This window comes from Pongo pygmaeus, chromosome 10 (genome assembly GCF_028885625.2).
Source record: "Pongo pygmaeus isolate AG05252 chromosome 10, NHGRI_mPonPyg2-v2.0_pri, whole genome shotgun sequence".
NCBI lineage: Eukaryota > Metazoa > Chordata > Mammalia > Primates > Hominidae > Pongo > Pongo pygmaeus.
Window position 1 is genome coordinate 49,078,811 of NC_072383.2, and position 14,928 is coordinate 49,093,738.

The 14,928-nt window shown below is 42.5% G+C and overlaps 1 protein-coding gene across 5 annotated transcripts in view; it reads left to right on the plus strand.

Moving 5' to 3' along the window:
- SLC4A8 (solute carrier family 4 member 8) overlaps positions 1–14,928 on the plus strand; it is a 90,650-nt gene that overhangs the window by 14,678 nt on the left and 61,044 nt on the right. For 4 of the 5 annotated variants that reach the window (XM_054444126.2, XM_054444127.2, XM_063672742.1 and 1 more), the window contains exons 2-5: positions 1,218–1,299; positions 11,406–11,552; positions 12,678–12,813; positions 14,118–14,278. In XM_054444126.2, the coding sequence (XP_054300101.1) occupies positions 1,218–1,299; positions 11,406–11,552; positions 12,678–12,813; positions 14,118–14,278 (526 nt within the window). Of the gene's footprint in view, positions 1–1,217; positions 1,300–11,386; positions 11,553–12,677; positions 12,814–14,117; positions 14,279–14,928 lie in introns of those variants that run through there. The other variant, XM_054444130.1, reaches the window with a different exon arrangement.

The window sequence follows — 14,928 nt, forward strand, 5'->3', positions numbered from 1 at the left end:
GAGATAATGATCTCTTTGATCATCATCAAAGGTAGGGGTGGCTGGTGGGAGTGGCAGGGAGAGAATGGTAGTTCCAGGAAGAGACAGCAGCACTAAGTAAAGAAGGTTGGTGTGGTTCCAGAACTAAAAAAAAAAAAAAGAAATAACTAATATGATTTAAAGGGTTGGAGCATGTAGGGAAGAGTGGATGAGAGATGAAAATTAATTTTTTAGAGAAATTGCAAAGGAAGAAAGACTTGGTAAGAAAAGGGAACTAGCTACCTGAAGGCATATGGTAGGCACTCATACATGTGGAATGGATGAATAAGTAACTTTGAAATTTCACCTGTGGGCTAATAGATGATGGTGCCATTGGTAGGAATAAACAAATGAGCACAGGGTGTTAGTCTTGGAAGGAAAGTTAGTTGGGTTTTAGACACATGGTTCTTGAGGTGTGGCATCCTAGCGGCTTATCAATTACTGAACCAGTTTCAGACTGCAGTTGAAATTGTAAGTCTCAAGTGAGGAAAACAGAGTAGAGAGCTCTTTCTTGGAAATTATGGTTAGAGGAAGAAAAGGACTAAGGATGAGACAGAGGAGGCCTGATAAGAGGAGCAGGATGGAAAATTTCAAGGACAGCGTGTGGTAAACAGGCCCAAATGCTGCAAAGAGGCCAAGGAGACCAATCTACACCAAATGGGACAACTTGCTTCACAGCACTTGCAAAATGCCAGCATGTTATACAGAGGTATAGATGGAGTGGGGAGGTGGAAAAGGCATGAGATTTACAGCCACAAGACCTGGGCTCATGACACATCCTAGTAATCCCAGCTGCTCTGGAGGCTGAGGTAGGAGAATTACTTGAGCCCAGGAGTTCAAGGCTGCAGTGAGCTATGATTGTATCGCTGCAATATAGCCTGGGTGACCCATTCTCTCTCTCTCTTTTTTTTTTTTTTTAAAGACCTAGGCTCAGTCCTAGCTCCACCTTTTATGACATTTGTGACCCTGGGCCGTCATTACTTAATGTTCTCTGAGTCTCAGTCTGCTCATTTATAAAATGAGAAAGAGAATGGCTACCATATTTGCATCTAAAAGATATTGTGAACTTCACATGTAAAAATACATGTAAACCATTGTTTTTTCCCCGTAAGTATGTCAAAAGGATCTGGCATACACAAGGTTTGTATATTTGAATGAGGTATGTGTGTTACTGTGACTACTTATTTGTGTTTAAACAGAGACCAGATGAAGAAGCTGTGGTGGATCAGGGTGGGACCAGTACAATTCTCAACATTCACTATGAAAAAGAAGAGCTGGAAGGTAAGAACTACCATGCTGTGTGATCAGGGAAATTGGTGAGGGGCAGCCTGGTGTGGGAAGACCTGGCTCTGTGTCCTAACTCTCTCACTAGCTGTCAGACCTTGGGGAAAATCACTTGATTTCCTTTAGCCTCACTTTCCTCATCTGGTAAATAAAAGTGGGGATACTAATACTTGTCCTACCTTACAGGGATATCATTAGGATCTAATTGCCCACATGGGAGATAGTGCTTTGAACACTGTGAAGTCCAATATAAATATTAACAAATAACCTGTTCTTTGAGAATGTGATGTACTCAGTTCAGTGCGTTGATTCTTGACAACTGCCTGGAAATACAAATATATACAAAACTTAAAGAGAAAATAAAATACAAATAGTTTTAAATACTCAGTTTGGCTATAAAACCCTATTTTTACCCCATTTCCAATATTTACTGTTTCTATTCTATTTATACCCATTTCTGCCTGGTGTTTTCATCTAAATAAGAGGGAAAACAGGAACACACCTGCGACATACTCTTGAGTTCATAACATCAAAGTTATATAAAAGCCCAGCTGAAGTGGAAAGGAAAGAAGAGGCATTTTGGATGACCCACTCTGTCCAGTTTACCTTATTTCAGCTCTTCCTTTCTCTGCACCTCACCCCCAGCTCCCCACATGACCGTTGTGTGGTGTCCTGCTTTCCTTCTTCCCCTGGGGACTAGTTGGTGTGTTAGGAGTTGGACCCACACTTGGCCATGGTTTTCTAATTAGTGTTGATGCTCAGTTTCATTAGAGGAAGGCTCATGTCCAGTGTCCAATATAGCTTTAATGAGAAGCCACATTTGGCTCAAAAGCCTTTGTGAAATCTCTGCAGCATCCCCTGCAATGTTGAAGGCTATGATACAGCAACTTTCTGATGCCTGAGACAGCATGTGAAATGTTCTCTCTGTACTGCCTGTTCCCGTGACAGTTTTTTCATCAAAGTTGTACAACCTCCAGAGAAAACTTGTCCTTTTGATGGGGAGAACGGAAGCTGTAGAGGCTGACTCAGCCTCTGGGTCTGTTACCATGAGAACTGATGTGGGTGGCTCTGTAGAGGTCAGTGGTGTTTGGGTATACCAAGGTGAAGTTTTCCAAGTTATTTTGACCAGATGGAAGAAGAGAAAATGTGAGTTGCAGCAGTTGGGAGGGAGTGGGAGAAGGAAAGGGTGTGGAATGGAAGGCTAACATTTGTTGAATGCCCCTTGTGTGTTAGGCATTAGATTAGGCACCTTATACAAGTTGTCCTTTTCATCTTCATAGCACCCCAGGCAGGTAGGTATCATTATCCCTATTTTACACATGAGGAAACTGCTCAAGGTCATCTAACCTAATTGCAAGTGAGGCTGGGGAGAGAATCCTGCTCTTTTCATTCTGCCACACAGCCTGCAAGGGAGGACAGTAACTATCATTAACCACCCAAACTCAATACCTTGCTCCATCAAATAAAATTTTTGTATGTTGCTCTTGCGTCTTCTTCTGTTCTGATAATCCTGTGGTCTCTCTACCCTCTCATTGCATCCTGGGGGCATGTTGCTGTCAGTTTAGTTGTCCTATAGCAAGCACCACTGGACCTTTGCCCTCAGCAAGGAGGTAACCATTTATGAACACTCTTGTCTACTTGGGAGTAGAATAAGAAACCTGGGCAAGCTCTCTTGAATCTTAATAACTGGTTCCATCGACAGAGATCAGCTGAATAATTGGCAGTGGGAGCAGCTTCTCCAGATGACATCATCTGTTCTTTATGCATGTTCTACTTTGCTAAAAAAGAATGCTGCCTGTGATGATAGCCTTACTAGTGCATAGTGTGTTGGGAGATGGTCCTTTGTACATAGACTTTTTTGAAAACTAGAATCTTATTTATGTTAACACTTAAAAAAAAAGCATTACATGCAAATGGTGGACAAACTAGAACCAGATCTCAGGCCTGATGTGGTTCTAGACCAGCTCTGGAGAAGAGAAGAGAGAGTTGGGATTTGCTGTAGGGTTGGCTGTGCTGTGGGTTCCACTCAGACTCACTCTGAAGGGCAGCCCTAGGACTCAATGAGGCTGTACTCAGGGTAGTGTTATCTCTTGAAGGCATAGAATAAAATGAGTACCATTTTGATGGAACACAGAAGCAAATTGTGTTCAGATTCAATATGCATGCCATGATACAAGGTTCTGCGGCTGCAAAAAAAATCTCCAGGTCTTCTTTCCCCTTTATGTCATAACTTCTGCCCATATGACATAAACTATAAATCATTGCCTTACCCCATTTTATTTATTTATATTAAACAACAACCTCTAGTCCAAGAATATGAGTTTTTTGTTTTTGTTTGTTTGTTTTTTGAGGCAGTCTTGCTCTGTCACACAGGCTGGAGTGCAGTGACCCAGTCTTAGCCCACTGTAGCCTTGACCTCCTGGGCTCAAGTGATCCTCCCACCCCAGCCTCCCAAGTAGCTGGGGCTACAGGCACGTGCCACCATGCCTGGCTATCCTTACCCCATTTTAAGAATTATTTCTGAGATTTAGTCTGTGCACATTGTTAGAAACTTTGTAAGTGCGGGTCTTTTTGCATAAATTAATTCTATCAGTAAGAGAAGTTGCATTAAGCCATTATGTTGCTCTTTTTTTTTAATATGTAAGAAGAGTCAAAAGCAAACATCAGAACACGTTCCAAAGATGAACTCAAGAAGAGCAATAGTCCATGATGTGCTTCAGTGGACTTTCCCAGTCCCAGAGGAACAAGAGGCAGTTGCTTTAGTTAGAGGGATGGCTTTTTCCATTTTTTTCTGGCAGATCATTATTCCTGATTAACTACTAGATTAATGAACTCTGGAGTGAGTTTAAGGCCTTCTAATATGTTTTTAACAGAGGTAAGAGCCATTTGGTCATATTTATAACTTTTAAAAAGGCTTACCTCTGCTCGACATGTGAGATTCACCTCCACAGTTATTGACTTTGAGTTAACCTGTAAGCCCAGAGGAGCCGAGCACCCTGTTGTATGTGCTAATGAGCTCTGTGTGAGTGCTGGGTAAATAGTGTGCATGTACTGCATTGTACCTTGGTAGGCCCAATCTCCATCTGCAGGGTATGTCAAACCTATGGTTCGTGTCCTGCTTCACATGATTCATTGCCAGTTCACTAAAGATTGCTCTCTGCATGTGTATATGTACTTATTTTTTAAAACATAGACTAAAATTACATCTTTCCCATAATTTTTACTAAATTAGAATACTTTATTTGCACACAGATAGTTCCAAAAGACTAGGTTTGACCTTTTTTGGAAAAAAGAATGGGGAGTTAGATGGGAAAAAATGGGATTTGGGCGAGTTGGTAGGTAGAAGATGGGGGCAAAGAGCGGTTGAATGGCCAACAAAGTGACCACAGAATTAGTTTAATGAAGTCACTGGATGGCCAGAATCCAGTTAGATGGACTGGATTTTATTGGTGCTATATTCATTTCCTAGTGTCTGTTTGTCATCTTTTCTGCCAATTTTTCTCAGAAAATCCAAATCCTTGCTTTAGAACTCCCAGACTAGAAACTGATGCCTGATTTTCTGACAGCCACTTGGTTCTTCTTAGCTCTGACCCCCTGCCGAACTTGATTTCATTTCTGCCTGTCTCTGATATTTTCAAAAGGCAGGCATTGTGATTGGCTGATGTTCGTGATACTGATTGTACTAAAGTAAGCTTTACCTTACTTCCTACAGAACCATTCAAGGCATCTATAGGATGTCTTCCCCATTATGCCTCAAACCTGCATAGTGGGAATTTAGGTACCAAGCAAAACCATATATTATTCACTCAGCAAACATTTACTAAGCCCCTTCTGTAGTCCCTTTCTGCAGTAATAAGTCAGGACAGTGAGAACAATTGAACCATCGTGTCTTTTCTGAAGAATAACCTAGCCTGAAACTTTCATAGGACTCAAACATTAGAACTTGGACTAGCCATCATCTGGACAAGCCTGGGAAGTCATTTGGTCTGGCCTCCTTGTTTTACTTTAATAGTGACAGTGAGTAATTTAAACCAATAACATGAAATCTAATAATGCAGTTTCTAATATCCAATCACTGCCTCCTCAATTTCTCCTTTAAAATTAAATAATACTAGCAATATACCAGCGTGAGCCCAGTGGAAGTATTTGGAATGGGCTCAAGGAGCAAGGAGAAGTAGAGGTTCTAACCTGGCTAATAGTCCTTTGTGGGGTTTGTAGGGAAGAAGAAACCCATGGTTGGGATGGCTGTATTGAAGAACTGAAAGTCACCTCTCACTGAGGCTGTTCTTAACCTAAGTCCAGCTCTATCTAGCTGTACTAGATTTTACAACACCAGGTCATCATTTTAGAGGCCAAAGTGGTTGTTTAGTTTTAAATTTTGTTTTGTTTTGTTTTGTTTTGTTTTGAGGCAGAGTCTCACTCTGTCACCCAGACTGAGTGCAGTGGTGCGATCATGGCTCACCACAGCCTCCACCTCCTGGGCTCAAGTGACCTCCCACCTCAGCCTCCCAATAGCTGGGACTACAGGCATGCACCACCATGCCTGGCTAATTTTTTATTTTTTATAGAGGTGGAGTCTTGCTGTGTTGCTCAGGCTGGTTTCAAACTACGGAATGCAAGTGATCCTCCTTAGCCTCCCAGAGTGTTGAGATTACAGGTGTGGGCCGCTGTGCCTGGCCAGAAGTGGTTGTTCAGAATCGAATTATGCTTTTTACAGCCCATAGATTCTTCATGACCTGCCCCTGCCTGTTTTTCTGTCCTTGTACATCTCCTTTCCTTCCCTTTTCTACCCTTCCCTGGCCCTACTGGCCATCCTTTTGCCTCAGAACCAGCTCTGCACATTCCCACCTTAGGACCTGTGCACTTGATCTTCCCCCTTCTTGGAATACTCTTCTCCCAGGTCTTCTCATGGCCTCTCCTTCTTATCACTCAGATGTCCCCTCTAATCATCTTAAAGTCTCCCTTCTCCATCCTACCCCTTACCCTAGACATGCTAGCATTTTACCTTATTTGGTTCATAGTAATAATCAATATTTAAATGATATATTTTTGTTTTCATTTCTGACCCCCCCAACCAGAATATTTGTCCTGAAGACTTTGTTCTGTTCACTATTGTATCCCCAGCCCTTGGGACAGGATCTGGCACAATTACTTGACTCTAGTCTGCTGCTAATGCCACCTGGGTTGGTCTCAGTAGGGTGCTACAGGGATTTCATTAACATACTGTAATGGAACATAATGAGTTAACAAATGGTATTTTATTAAGATGGTATTCAATTTAGTATTTTCACGCTATATGCTTTTTATAGTTTATACTGATAATGTCAGGATCTGGAATCCCACATCTTAGCAGATGACCTCCTCTGGCTCTATATTTCTGTTTCTGGGAAGTTGCAAGATGACTACATTATGTTCAGAGATCTGCCTGTTAAAAATGACCTGAGATATACATGAGGCAACAGAGAACTCTCCTGAGACAGGAGGGTAAGAAGTGCGATTCCACCAGATACAGATACTAAACATTTTATCCTCCTGCCTCTTAACATTCTAGCAGATCTCTGATCATCTTATTCTCTAATCCTTACTGTTTGTTTTTTATTTTGCTTTATCACTTTGGAATTTGGAAAACAGAGAGGGCAAATAAAAGGAGAGACAAATAGAGAAAGGTGTTAGAATGACACCCAAGGCACTTTAACCTGACTTGGAAGTGGAGGGCACTATCAAGGGAGTTGAGTGCAGCCTTAGGAAACCCCATTGCTGGGAAAAGAAGAAGATAAAGAGTTGGAAACTCTTCCCATCAAGTCTCCTTCTCGGGGAAGTCTTCCTGATGAAGCTCTCCATTCTCAGGTCAGTTAGGACTTTATCAACCTTCCCATGCCCTGGTGAGTACTTTATTTGCCCTAAACACATTCACTTTGGTTACATGTTCTTTTTGTGGCCCCTTTCAGGTCAGAGTCAGAGGCCCTCTTAGGTCAGATTATGTACTCCTGAGGAGGTCCTAAGGGCTTATGCTCTTCAGGGAGGTACTTAGGAGATATTTTATTTGCTGAACATTTATGGAACAATGACCATGTGTGAAACACTGTGCTTGATTATGTAGGCATTCTGAGAGAAACGTCTAACTTGGGACACCAAGGAGATTGCAAGTGAAGAGTGGAGAATAAGAGAGATAGCTGCTTAACTTTAACGCAAAATAGAAAAATAAGTACATGAGAAAAGCACTAATCAAGGGTGCTGGGAATCTGCCTGTCTGTCTGTCTGTCTATCTATCTATCTATCTATCTATCTGTCTAGAGATAGGGTCTCATTCTGTCACCCAGGCTAGAGTGCAGTGGTAATGATCATAGCTCATAAGCTCATGCAGCTTTGAACTCCTGGGCTCAAGCAATCCTACCACTTCAGCCTTCCAAATAGCTAGGACTATAGGTGCACACCACCACACCTGTCTAATTTTTTTTTTTTTACAGCTTTTGTGGAGATGAGGTCTTACTAAGTTGCCCAGGCTGGTCTCAAACTCCTGGCCTTAAACAGTCTTCCTGCCTTGGCCTCCCAAAGTGTTGGGATTACAGGCTTAAGCCACTGTGCCTGGCCTGGCACTGGGAATTTAAAGGAGTGAGGCAGCACATCTGATGGGGGAAATCAGAAACAATACCAAGAAGGAAGATGCATCTGCAGTGCATCTTGAATAAGTGAGCCAAGCCAGTGTCCAGAAAGCATTGGCACATTTGTGGAATGGAAGTTTGATTCTGGTAGAGAAAAGAGGATGAGGTGATGGTGGGTACAGCAGTCAAGGCCATGAAGAGGAGATGGAGTCAAAACCAGGCCATTTGGTTGCTGAGGTACATGGCAGTTATACATCTCTAGATTTTTTCCCCCCAGAATGTTGATTCTCTGTGAGCATGTGGGATTTCCACTTTTTTTTTTTTTTTTTTTTTTTTGAGTCAGTCTCGCTCTGTCGCCCAGGCTGGAGTGCAGTGGCGCGATCTCTGCTCACTGCAACCTCCGCCGCCCAGGTTCATGCCATTCTGCTGCCTCAGCCTCCTAAGTAGCTGGGACTACAGGCGTCCACCACCATGCTGAGCTAATTTTTTGTATTTTTTTAGTGGAGACAGGGTTTCACTGTGTTAGCCAGGATTGTCTTGATCTCCTGACCCTATGATCCACCCGCTTCGGTCTCCCAAAGTGCTGGGATTACAGGTGTGAGCCACCACGCCCGGCTGGGATTTCCACTTTTTATTTCTCTTGAACTCGTTATTCAGTTCTTGAGAGGTCTTTCATTTTATTTTCCCACTGAATGTATAATTTGTATTAAGAGAAGAAAAGATTAAAAAGGAGATTGAGTACTGAGCATGAAGGTCCTGAATTCATATGGGTGAGCCATGATCAGAGCTGTAACTAGGAGGATTTGTTTGCAGGGTTAATTTAATGTGAGAGACAGGAAGGGGCCCCTGCTTTGTTAAAGTGGAAATTTCGATGGCCCTAATCTATAGAAAGTACGATGAGGGAGAAAGGGAATGGAGTTGAAAATTTAAGGTAACGCTCAGGTTTCAAGCCTAGGAAATTGAGAGAATGACAAGGCCATGAACAGAAACATGGAATGAGTATAAGACCGATTTGAGTTGTAGGATGGTGAGTTTGCTTTGTGACATGTTCAATCATTGTAGATAGAGATTTGAAGGTCATTTGTAGAAGTGAACTTTGAAAACATAAGAGTGTTTAGCACTAAAAAGAGAGAAGAAAAGGGCCAAGGACAGAAACTTGAGGAGCTTTCCTTTGGTGGCTTGTTGGGGGATGGAGCAGCATAGTCAGAGTAGTGCAGGTGAACCAGGGGAGAGCAGTGGCACCAGAGCTCAGGGAGCCCCGAGCACCCAAGTGGTTTGGATACTGCCTGCAACGTGGTGGGCTCTCAAGAAAGTCTTTTGAACTAAGCTGAGAGAGATGTAAGATGATAGAGATTTGGTGAATGAGTGGTGTGGTGTCCGTAACGAGGGAAGCTTCAGCAGAGACTGGGGTCAGAAGCCATATGCAGAGGCTGTGGAACAAGGAAGTGGTGAGGAAAGGGAGTTAGGTTGTGACTGTTTTGGGAAGTGGTTTGATAAAGAAGGAAAGAGGAAACAGCAGAAGCTTGGGAGGGTAGCACTTCTTGGGAAGGTTTCTTTTTAAGAAGTCAGGAGAAACCTATGGCAGGGATGGATGGAAAGGAGACACTGGGGATAACAGAAGCGACAGGACACCAGAGGGGTGGGAGGCAATGGGATAGAAAGTCATACTCATTAACATACCCAGCTTGGCAGAGGAGAGCGAGCCAGACTGAGGAAGAGAAGAACTTCTTCCATCTCTTCTCAGGAAAAACTGAAGTGAGGGCTGAGTGCAGTGATTCACACCTGTAATCCCAGTACTTTGGGAGGCCAAGGCAGGAGAATCGCTTGAGCTCAGGAGTTTGAAACAAGCCTGGGCAACATGACAGGACTTGCCTCTAATAAAAATCAAAAAAATTAACTGGGCGTGGTGGTACACACCTGTGATCCCAGCTACATGGGAGGATCACTTGAACTTGGGAATTCAAGGCTACCGTGAGTGGTGATCATAACACCACACTCCAGCCTGGGCAACAGAGTAAGACCCTATCTAAAAAAGAAAGGAAAAAGAAAAAAGAAAAAAACTGATGCAATGTCACCTGCTCTCAGCAGGAAGGAATGTGGATAAGGTTGTAGATTTGAAGACAGTGGCTAAGGATTAGAACAGCTCCTTTGGTGGAAGATGTGGGGAATGTGTCAGATCTAGAGTGCTGAGCAGCAGTAACCAGGCAGAAATGGGAGAAGACCAAGGCATGGTGCATTGGGCATGGGAGCATCAGCAGCCCCAAATTCTGGGCTCCAGGTTTGGCAGGAAGGCAAGGGAAAGCCAGGTAGAGGTGACAGAGATCTGGAAATCTGGATCAAAACAAAAGCAGGCTTATAGAAGGAATGAGGACGGATGTGGTGACTCATGCCTGTAAACCCAGTGCTTTCGAGGTGGAGACAGTAGGATTGCTTGGGGCCAGAAGTTTGAGATCAGCTTAGGCAACGTGGCGAGACCCCATCTCTACAAAAAATTGAAAAATTAGCTGTGTGTGGTGGTGCACACCTGTATTCCTAGCTACTTGGGAGACTGAGGTGGGAGGATTGCTTGAGCCCAGGAGTTCGATGTTACAGTGAGATATGACCAGGCTACTGCCCTCTAGCCTGGGTGACAGAGTGAGATACTGTCTCAAGAAGAAAAAGAAGAAATAGGAGCGGAGGAACTAGGGAGGGAACACTATTGGGTCACTTATTTTCTCATGTTCGCCTCTCTTTGTATAGTATTTAATGTCTTTTTTTAACCCTAGCCTCACCCTCTTCATGACTTATAACTAGTCTCTTTTAGTACTGTTCTAGATTGTGTGTGCTACAATGTAGAAAATAAAATAATGGAAGCTGATCCTAGGATGAATACATCCTAGGCTGCTACAATTTATTCCAGGCATTGTGTTAAGCATTTTGCATGCATAACCTTATTTACTGCTTATGAAAACTCTGAGTTTAAATACTAAGCTTTTAATATTTCTTCTTAAAGATGAGTCACAGAGAGATTAGATAAATTGTTCAAGGTCACATGGCAAGTGAATGATGGAATTGAGTTTTGGACCCAGGTGGGCTGATTTGCGCCTTACCTATGCTCTTAACGACTTTTCTAAACTGCCTCCCTGCCAAGACCAGCCACACTTGTCATAGATCAACTGTATTGCCTTTTAAAGAAATCACTCAGTCAAATTGTCATTGTCATAACAATAACATCTGAATCAGCCTTTACAGTTTGGAAATCACATTATTTCTTTCAGTCTTCACAAGATCCCTGTGAAGTTTGCAGGCATGTGCAGGACAAAGGAAGAGAACTTCAACTCCAAAATCTCTATATCTTTACTCCTGGAAGTCTTTGAAGTTTTGTTGTTCCAGAGCTGTGACCAGACCAAAGAACTGTGATATTTTCTTCTCTTAACTATGCTAGGCTTTTTTTTTTTTTTTTTTTTTTTTTAAAAAAAAAACTAAAGGAGTTCTCTCCACAGACCTTCTGCTTCTTTCCAGGTCATAGAACTCTATATGTGGGAGTTCGGATGCCGCTTGGCCGGCAGAGCCATCGGCATCACCGCACTCATGGCCAGAAGCACCGGAGACGAGGGCGGGGCAAAGGAGCCAGCCAGGGGGAGGAAGGCCTGGAAGCCCTGGCCCACGGTAAGGGCCTTGGGAGACAGGGCGGGTGTCCATGGCCCAGAGGCATGGGGAGGCTGAGGGGACATGTGACTGACATTAGCAGCTGGTCTTGATTCTTGAGCCTTTTTGTAGGATTTCCAAAGCTTGCTTCTAAGAAGAAATGCCTCCAAGAGTCAAAAATATTTTCGTGAAAACTTCACAGTTCCGGGCGGCTGGGACTACAGGCGCCCGCCACCATGCCGGGGCTAATTTTTTGTATTTTTGGTAGAGACGGGGTTTCACTGTGTTAGCCTGGACGGTCTCGATCTCCTGACCTTGTGATCCGGTCTTGATCTCCTGACCTCGTGATCCAGTCTTGATCTCCTGACCTTGTGATCCGCCTGCCTTGACCTCCCAAGGTGCTGGGATTGCAGGCGTGAGCCACCACACCCGGCCACTTTTTTTAAATTTTAAAATATACAATTAAATTTTTATTTACTATAGGGTTATTTTTATGGTCATAATACAAATTATATATGAGTATAAATAAAATTCATTTCTAAACTCTTAATATTTTTTCAAAATTGTTATATATTTTTGTTTGAACATGTGGCCTGTCTGCCTGCAAACACACAGACTTTTTGATTCACATAGAGTTAAATATATATTAGTCTAAAGACAAACTTTAGGTGTAAGAAAATTATGGAATAAGTGTGTGTGTGTGAGTATGAGTTTGTACCTGTTTTCAGAAGAAAAGAACAATATGGGAATAAAAATCATTTTAGTAAGGTGGCTACTATAAAACTAAAAACCTAAAAACTGAAAGCAAACGTAAAAAAAAAAAAAGAAAACTTCACAGTTCTGACCCCCTAAAATCAATACCGTAATAGGTAAAACCCCTTGCTAGAGAATTAGCCAATCTTTTTGATCAAATTCATCAGTTTTCTAGTTTCTTGTGGGTTTTCTTCAAGTGGTCTTCATTCATAAATTTTTCCTCCCATGAAACTACTTCTACAGAGTAGCTTTTTCTCTGAGAATAAAGAAATCTTTTTCTTCTGCATTCGTGGTTGTCTATATATATTCCTAAAGTTGTTAGGTAAGGAAGAATGCTATTTCTGTTCTAAGTGTGAGGCTAGAGCAGACCTTTCTCTTTGGTTGATTTCCTAGACACACCATCTCAGCGTGTTCAGTTCATTCTTGGCACCGAGGAAGATGAAGAGCATGTGCCTCATGAGCTGTTTACAGAGCTGGATGAGATCTGTATGAAAGAGGGAGAAGATGCTGAGTGGAAGGAAACAGCCAGGTGAGGCCCTAAAATGGCCTGCATCAAGATCTGCTTGGGTAGGCAAATGTGTACCCTTCAGCAAGTGACAGGCCTGCCTGCCTTATTTCTTCTTGGGAGAAGCTGTGACTGACATGGGGACTGACATTCCAGTGTCTCCCGTGGAGAATTTTGGTGTTGGCATCTTTATGATGTCTTTGGTGTTACCTATGCCAGTTGACCTGGAGCATGGGATTGGTGAAATAACATGGGATATTCAGGGGGATCCCCTCTCATTTGTTTGGGGCTCAGAGTAAGTTTATGTGCTATCTTGGTATTATTATAGGTCTGGCTTAGAAGATGTAGACAGGGCCACCTTGGTGGGGACCTAGTTTAGCAGACATAGCATAGGTCCAGACTTCTTCTGCAGGTGAACCATAGGGTTCAAATTCACCAGCAGTCACAGAGTTTTTGAGACTTTAACTTCCTCTGGGACAATTCAATCTATAGAGACCCTTGGGATTATATCCAGCCTGACTGTAGGCTTCCTGAAGTTGTTGTGGAATAATTATGCTTCTCTGAGACTCAAATCCCAGAAGAGCCCTCAGGATAACCAAGGACATGTCTAGGCTCCTCTAGTAACTGACCAGTGAACTTTACGGGTGATGCCTGAGCCTTGGGGAAGGAGCGAGATGGGTAATTAGCAAAGCGTGGCTTCAGCTCTCACTGAAACAGCTCTTGCTGGATGCCTGCTGTATTGTGAATGTTATGGGTTGAGAGATTCAAACAGGCCAATTGACCTGGTACCAAGTGAAAAGGCAATTAGTCTTTTGTTATTCCATCTTGGCAAACTTCTAAAGGTCACACAGAACACTGAACACTAAAGGTCACACAGGACAGTGATAAAAAGAAAAATATCATTTTATTAATGTGATTTGTCAATGTGCCCAAATGATATAGATTAAATCTATTTTTTTAATTGTACAGGTAATGCATGCTCATTATAGAAAGTTTAAGAATAAAGATAAGCAAAAAGAAGAAAAAAATTATCTGTAATTCCACAACTGCAGGGTTAATGAGGAATATAATATTTGGTGTCTTATACATGTATGTATTTGACTTTTAGAATTTTCTTTAAATAAGAATGGAATTAAACTATACTCAATCTTGCAGAGTTCTATTACCTGCTTTTTTCACTTACCAATGTACCCTGAACATATAGATTAGATTTTACAATGTTCAGTATGACTATCCAGATATCTTCCTCTGTGGCTCACATCGAAGATTCTCTCTTAAAAATTCCTCATTTTCTATCTTTGGCATCTAGTTATTTGTAATGCTTTCAGGTGGCTGAAGTTTGAAGAAGATGTTGAAGATGGGGGAGAACGCTGGAGCAAGCCTTATGTGGCAACCCTTTCATTGCACAGCCTGTTTGAGCTAAGGAGCTGCCTTATTAATGGAACAGTCCTTCTGGATATGCGTGCAAATAGCATAGAAGAAATTTCAGGTAAGGTTGGGGAAGGGAAAGCAGAGAAACTTTCTTATAAATTTAAGAAGTGTGGGAAAAAAAGAGTGTGGTGTGACAGAAAGAATACAGTGGGTTGTGTGTCCTTGGGCAAGCCACAACCTTCCTGGCCTCAATGTCCTTGGCTGTGGGAAGGGTTTCAGGCTAATAAATGACTCTACCTACTTCATAGGTGTATTATGGTATTCAAATGACATGGTGTTAAGTTTCCATTTGTCTGTTTATTCAGCAAATGTTTTATTTTGTATCTGCTATATACTTGATAATGTGCTAGGCATGGGGGAATGAAGTCCCCTCAGGTGCAGTGGCTCACACCTATAATCCCAGCACTTCGGGATGCCAAGGTGGGTGGATAACTTGAGCTCAGGAGTTCCAGGCCAGCCTGGTCAACATGGTGAAACCCTGTCTCTACAAAAAACACAAAAATTAGCCAGGCATGGTGGCTCATACCTGTAGTCCCAATTATTCAAGAGGCTCAGGCACGAGGATCACTTGAGCCTGGCAGGTCAAGGCTGCAGTGAGTCAAGATTGTGCCACTGCACTCCAGCCTAGGTGGCAGAGTGAGACCCTGTCTCTTAAAAGAAAAAAAAAAAAGGAAAAGAAAGAAACGGTTCCTACCTTCAAGGAACTCA